The 7,365-nt window shown below is 40.8% G+C and overlaps 1 protein-coding gene across 2 annotated transcripts; it reads left to right on the top strand.

Annotated features, from left to right (window-relative positions):
* Positions 1–1,079: 1,079 nt before the first annotated feature.
* LOC106514800 (zinc finger protein 184) lies at positions 1,080–5,519 on the top strand. Of its 2 annotated transcripts, none has more exons than XM_014004239.1 (9): positions 1,080–1,211; positions 1,812–2,020; positions 2,108–2,209; positions 2,290–2,385; positions 2,461–2,568; positions 2,636–2,753; positions 2,832–3,516; positions 3,741–3,799; positions 3,869–5,519. In XM_014004239.1, the coding sequence occupies exons 1-9, from the start codon at positions 1,178–1,180 to the stop codon at positions 5,365–5,367; spliced, it is 2,910 nt and encodes a 969-aa protein (XP_013859693.1). In that variant the 5' UTR covers positions 1,080–1,177; the 3' UTR covers positions 5,368–5,519. The 2 variants fall into 2 exon arrangements, with proteins under 2 accessions (XP_013859693.1, XP_013859692.1); XM_014004238.1 differs by having other exon boundaries at positions 2,458–2,568.
* Positions 5,520–7,365: the final 1,846 nt, after the last annotated feature.

Here is a 7,365-nt window from a genome sequence, read left to right as displayed (position 1 = left end):
TAAATAAAATAAAATAAGCCATAAGAAGACAAAAAGAAAAAAAACTGTACATAATATGTCACACCTGAAGTTTTTTTTTTTTAAAATATTTAACCTTTATTTATCCAGGTAAACTGTTTGAGAATCTCTTCTCATTTACAAACATGACCTGGCATGCACTGAGTGCATTGCAATACACAAACCTGCATATTCAGCCATAGTAAACTTAGATTAATCGCGATTAAAATTTTAAATCTATGACCAGCACTAAAATTAATCAATACGAGTTAACTCAATTAATTTCACAGCCCCAGGTAAAATACAAATCAAATAACATAGTGTTAGAAATTTTACAAAAATATAAAAGCTTAAACATATTTTAAATTTCCTTACAAAAAAATTAGTTTTAAAAATAAGTTGAAGATGTGATCATGAGGATTGTCAATGGGAATATTTTGTTTTAATTGTCAGAAATTTTACCTACATGAATCGAACGTTCATCTTTTTCTTCTGAATAAATTTAAGAAGAAAAAAATAAACACCGCAACTTGCGTTAAATGTATAGTGCACAGGTCTAAATATAAGACTTTGCAGGTAAAAGAAAGTATTTAATTTGAAGCCGTTTGAGTAAAAAAGAAAATGTCTCAATGATGAATATTCAATTACCATTTGATTAACAAAATTAAACACAACATGGACACAAATCATCCCTTCATTTCATGCAGCTGTAATATAGTTTAGCCAGCAGATGGCGCCAAACATAATAGTCTTAATGTTTCAAAAAATATTATTTCTAMATAATTTCTTCATAATAATTCAGTAATTCAGAGAGTCTCTGTTTCTGTATCACTACTAYCAACATATCTATGGTGTTTTCGGTATCATTTAGTTTTAATCTGATGGCTGTATTTCATTTTYAAATCAAATTGGCGTACTCTCAGAAAATACATTAGAATAAACACTTCTATTCATATTTCGGTGTCACGATTTGCGCTCGGCCCTGCTGCATATTTCTATAGGCGTGCTGTCCTTTTRAACATGTAACTTGATTTCCTAAGCTTGCTTTAGACTTTTATTCTGAAAACCGGAAACGTCGGAGGAGAGTTAAGGAAGCGATGCTTGCGTCCTGTTAGCGCAGACCTCGACATTAAACAACAGAATCCTTAATTTTTACCGGTTAAAAAGGCGCGACACACCAATGGAGCTCCTCAGTACTAATGAAAATATAARGGGTACGTGAATTAACCATTTTCTCTTGGTTAGATTTGATTCAAATTGAGTTTTTAGTACTAACTCAGTGAATGGGCTCCGTCTACTTAAAGGAATCATACTCTTCAGCAGACTGAAGTTTATTCAAAATAGAAATTACTTTRCTATAACTACATTTAGAATATATTTTACATTGTCAAATATTACATGTTAAGTCTTTGCGATTTTAATTACAGTTGCTTAAATTTTTATGAATTTTCACGTTTATAATGATAAGCTTATCCAGCATTTATACCAATTCAAAAGGCTGTAGCAATATTGAACACATAATATAAACTAATAAGTTATTTTGTTGTAATATATTGTTTTATTGYTCAGATTACTTTGTTTAAATATAATATAATAATAATATCTAAGCACAGGGAAATGTACAATTTTATTTTTAAAGTTGTTTATTATTGCAGTTCAGTTTATCTGCAATGTTTTTGCCTCACTGCTGCCCTCTAGAGAACACTCCTCACTCTGCAACTTTTATTTATTTATTTATTTATTTATTCATTCATTCATTCATTCATTCATTCATTCATTCATTCATTCATTCATTCATTCATTTCACCTTTCAGTTTCAGACCCCATCCCGCCTGTGTCGTCCCTTCGCCTCCTGGTGCCTCCGTTGCAGTTCCTGTCTGCTACTATGTGGCACGTGGCCAAGCAGAAAGACGTGATGAATTATGGGAGGCTGCAGGAGTTTGTGTCCGTGGTGACGGAGGCGGTTCCTGGTGTGATCAACCACAGACAGAGGGCACAGCTCATTCTTGGACTAAGAGCCAGGGTGAACAGCAGTTTGTGTTACATGAAATGATGTTTATGTTGCTGTACTGCCTCTGTAGTAACTTTTTTCTTCTTCTGGTGTTTTCAGTTGATTTTAGAGCTCTGCAAAGGTTCGGCTCGAGGAGATGTTGATTTTAACGAAATCAAGAGCCACTTGGAGAGATTCCCTATTACCAGTTCAAACGCAGATGTATGTACACTAAAGGAACACAGCTTAAATATATCTATAACGTAACACGTCTCTGTTTAATACAGTCTGTTTTGTTTTAGTCTGTGGATAAAGAGGTGAAAACAACAGAGTACACTTTCATTGCTCTTGTCCAGAGTTTGCTGAATGACCCAACTGAACGAGCGTATTTCTTTCAGGTGAGGCACAGTTTATTTATCAGCTCGTTCGCATGAAAACTAAAGGGTTAAAAGGTMATTTATCTGTTGCAGCAGGTGTTCYCTGTTGCATATGGTCCACAGTATGATGCAGCGCTGCAGGTGTTATTGTGGGAGCTGCTGTCAAAGCTGGAAAAGATGCTCCCAGGACCTGACCTGAAGCAGGTATTTATTGACTCTTTCAGATTATTTTACGTGTTGAACTTTGAGATCAGYTGCCCTCGTCTTGCAGACAGCTGCCTGGCTCGCCTCTGCTCCTTCAGCTTTGGAGGAATGTGTTCTGTCGTCACCGGAGGAGCTGGGATCCATCTTTAAGTACTACAAAAACCTAGGACTACTGAAGACGACGTGTAAGYTTTAATCCAACCACCAGGTGTTTCTGAAAACACTGCTTGTGTTTTGTTTAGTCGTGTTTTGTTTCTTCGCAGACAGGCCCTCTTCCACCATTGGGAGCTGYATCATGACCGCGTTATCAGTTCCTCCTTCACAAAAGACAAGCTTATCCATCGAGCAGGAATCCATTCATAACTACGCTAACACATTAGCCCCTCTCACTCTCGCCGGGCTGGACCATTACAGCGTTGTAGCCTTTTGCACCGAAGTGGAAGTCCAAGCGTCCGAGGCGGGTGAGGACGTGATGGCGTCCTCTGAGGTCCAGCTTCAGACAGACTGTTATGAAGAAGAGATAGTGTCCGACAACGCTGCTGGGGAAGAGGCTGCAAGCGTGCGGGCTTTGGAAACGAGTGAAACAGCTGGTGTGGCKAGAGCTCTGGAAACGCTGGCGAAAACGTTTGCGTTAAGGAAGGAGAGCCTGGGTCCAGATGTGCAGGCAGGAAGCAGTGCTCCGAGCCATGAGCTCGGTCCAGGAAGTGAGCCAAAGGGACGACAGACGAATGAAAATCTCGAAACGGGGAGCGAGACAGAGGTGCTGCAAAGTTTTCAACCAGAAGCTGCCGAGGCAAACACAGACGTGTGTACAGAGCARAACTGTGAGTCGGTCGCTGTGAAAGAAACGCCAAATGTCACATGTCCACAAACTACATCTTTGCCAAAATGTCAGGAGGTGTGGAAAGTCACAAGATCTGCAAGAGAAAGTGGTGAAGAATCAAAAACGTATGTTATGCTCTTTTTACCCCATATGTTAAAGTTAGCCTTTTAAAATTAATTTAATTTAATTTATACAACAAAAACATGCATATTTTTATCCACGTCTGCCATTTTTAAGCTTATTTACTGGATATCTATGAGAGTAAAAAGGTTCATAAAATATTTAATTTAAACTGTTCATTAAATCAAACATGAGATTTCACATTTTTAATAAGGTTTTGTTTCTTCAGGAACGCAGCAGATGTGTCAGTTGCACCGTCTGTAATAGCCRTCAAAGGGACAGACAAAGGTGAGGTGAAGCATCTTAATCTCTTAAGGTGAAACTTGGATTTTGTTAATTCTTTCCTTTCGTTTGCAGGAGAGTCAGATGAAACCGTATCCATCATCTTCACCTGCTCGCAGTGTCCTTTCCACAGCTCAGATGACAACAGTCCCCCTCACTTCCACTTGCAAAATGTTCCCTCTGAAGTCTACCGGAGTTTCTCAGGTGGCAAATTCACGCCATGTCCCTCGAACGCTGACAAAGTATTCACATCGATCAAACTTTTCCCCAAAGGCAACGCAGAGCAGCTACGTCGTGAAGGTGAARCTCCTGTTTCTCCGACTCGCGGCAAACACAAGTCTTTAACCTGTGAAACCTGTGGCAAGGGGTTCACTCGKACGTCAGACGTGAGAAGACACCAGCTCATWCACACCGGAGAGAGACCCTTTCACTGCTCGCAGTGTGAGAGGACCTTCCAGCACTCCTGGGATCTGGCCAAGCACGAGAGCAAACATCACGGCGTGACCATCTCCTTCTCCTGTCAGCTGTGTGGGAGCTCCTTCGCCAATCTGCGGGGGCTGACCGTCCACCACAAGAAGAGCCACTCGGAGGAGAGTCAGCTCCCTCAGATCTGCTCCATCTGTAGCCGGAGCTTCCCCACTGCCGCCGAGCTACTGGAGCACAGGAAGTCCCACGTCGCCGCCAAACGCTACCACTGCCAACAGTGCGGCGAAGGCTTCGACACGCTGCTCGCGCGTTCCCAGCACAGGAAGGCGCACCAGGTGAAGCGGCAGTTYAAGTGCCCGCACTGCGAGAAGACGTACACTCGCAGGTCCGACGTGAAGCGGCACCTGTCCGTCCACACCGGGGAGCGACCGCACCAGTGCAACCAGTGCAACAAGCGGTTCTCGGTGTGCTTCATGCTCGTGAAACACCTCCGGGTTCACACGGGCGAGCGGCCTTACCAGTGCGCCCACTGCTCCAAGAGGTTCACCCTGGTGTCCGTGTTGGCCCGGCACGAGAGGATGCACACCGGGGAGAAACCGTTCCTCTGTTCGCAATGCGGGAAGGGCTTTTTATCGCAGGGAGAGCTTTTAAAACATCACAGATCGCACGTGGACGACAGGCCCTACGCCTGCCCTCAGTGCGACAAACGGTTCAAGAGCAAAAGGACTCAGCGGGAGCACATCGCCTCGCACAGCGGCGCCCGCCCGTACCCGTGCRCCTACTGCGGCAAGGGCTTCACCAAACCGTACGCGCTGACCAGGCACAACCTCATCCACACAGGAGAGAGGCCGTTCCCCTGCGGACACTGCGATAAGTCCTTTCTCACCCTCAGCGAGGCCCAGCTGCACCAGAGGGTCCACACGGGGGAGCGGCCGTACCCCTGCGACGTGTGCGAGCTCCGCTTCAAGAGCTCGTCGGAGCTGGCGCGACACAAACACAGGCACTCTGGATTAAAGAGGGGCAAGCCGTCATGTGAGAGGTGCAGGGAGACGTTCACATCAGTCGCTAAGCTGAAGAAACACATGGAGACGCATGAGGACAGCACAGAGGCTGCACAGACTGTGGACACTAAGGAATCAAGTCTTTAAATGATTGGGATTATTGGTAATACAGCTTTAGGCTTTTTTTTTTTTTACTGCAAATGTTTCTTTTTGACTTTATCACTGGGATATTCTTTTGTTTCTCTGAGTGAAAATCATAGATGGACAAAACTCGAATAAATACTCTACATGTCGTTTGATTTCTTCTCCATTTTGTTGCTGCTGTAGTGTTCACTAGTGTGGAGTTTGGATGACTTACCATTGCACTCGCCTTTTAAAGCCGAGCAGCAAGAAACAAAAAAAAAGTAAGTTCTTGATTTAATAGCTGTCGTTTCAGGGAAAAGGCTGAATGTCAACAAAGAAACTTGTTATACTGAGAGTTGCACCAAAATATTAAGTGTAAAACGAGATTTATACAGTAACTGTTGCTTTTATGATTCAGTACGTTTAGGTTTTTGTTGGTTGATTGTTAAATGCAGTAGTAAGAATTTAACCCCGTGTGAAAATGGTTTCAAGTTAAATCATTTCCTGTTAAGGTATTTTTWATTTTACCTAGTTATTTCTTTCAAGTACTTTATGTACCTCTGTTAGTTTTATTAAGTTTCAATGTTAAAACATGAACGTGTCATCCACTCTGCAATTTTTTCCATTGTGCTCTGGAGTACAGATGCAGCGTTCTGATTTGGTATGGATATATGACAGCATCGTCTGCATACGTTTGAATATTAACCTCAGGCAAAATGACAATAAGATCATCAATACAAACACTAAACAGCAGGGGGCCTAATACTGATCCTTGGGGCACTGTGAAAGATTTTGTGAAGAAAAATCAAAATGTAGTACCTCATGTCAGGTGATGTTTCACTAATTATTTTCCAAAGTGAGCAAAATGAAATGGCTTCCTCAGCTGATTGTTATATTGCTAAGACAGACTGCTGACCTCATAAACRTGTTTCACTAGATTTCTAAATATTGTTTCATTCCAGCTCACTGTTACATTCCTTCAAAGAAAACTGACTAGTTTTGTCTCAGTCTGGTCCAAAATGTATTTTCTTGAGGAGAAACGACCTTCATCCACAGCCAGTTTTATCTACATAATCCCCTCTCTCTCTTTATGTCAGTATTATGGCTTTTTCATTGAAAAGGCGGGGATTGAATGTGTTTAATTAACCGAGAGGTTTTAATTTCCTCTGACTGGGTGAGTAGCTGATTGGGGGAAAGCCGACGCCACTGCAGGAATCACCATCATAAAAAGGTGGCCGGGCCAATTTTTGTGGGCTTCCAGCGTGCAACTATAGCCTACTGAACCAATGGGGTGCAGTAAATATGCCGTAAAACTGGAGAGGGTTCACTGAACTAAAATTGAATTTCTATTTTTAGCTCGCCTTGTGTTTTGAGTCGATTCCAACCCTGTGAAGACTGTCAGTAACATGTGGCAGTAAATGGTTTAGATTRATGTGGAAATGGGCAGTAATATGTAAATTAAATCAATTTGTTGGGCCATATATTATCTTTATATTTTATTGTGGTGACATTAATCTTTTATTGAGAAGTAATGAAGCTAAAAATGTGATGAGTGAAGAAAGTCTGCATACCAACGCAAACTGAGAAAATTACATATTTATATTAACAAATCTTATAGTTGAAAATAAAGTTCAACTAAGTATATATAACTAAGTATAGTCCATTTTATGGTATAAAATTAGAAAATAAGGGAAACAAATAATAAATATTTTCACCCATTTCTAATGGGAAACTAATGAATTACTTAATAGTTATTAATAATAGTTATAACTTCCCTTTAATTAATACATACAGCAATTAAAGCGTCAATGTGTTCATAAATGAATAAATTTTAGGACTTCTCCAACTTTCTTTTATAAAGGTTTTTTATTAACTCAGTTCAATCAGTAATCAACACTTGATTATTAACTCAAATCACTATGATTTAAATATAAAATATTCAGCAAATAATTAGTAATAAAGTAATAATGGTGATTAGCATTTTGTCATGGCAACTAATAAATGACACAAATTAGTAACAAT

The sequence above is a fragment of the Austrofundulus limnaeus genome, unplaced genomic scaffold, assembly GCF_001266775.1.
Source record: "Austrofundulus limnaeus strain Quisiro unplaced genomic scaffold, Austrofundulus_limnaeus-1.0 Scaffold22, whole genome shotgun sequence".
In the NCBI taxonomy this organism is placed as follows: Eukaryota; Metazoa; Chordata; class Actinopteri; order Cyprinodontiformes; family Rivulidae; genus Austrofundulus; species Austrofundulus limnaeus.
Note: the sequence above shows the minus strand (reverse complement) of the source record. Positions and strands in the feature narration are given on the sequence as shown.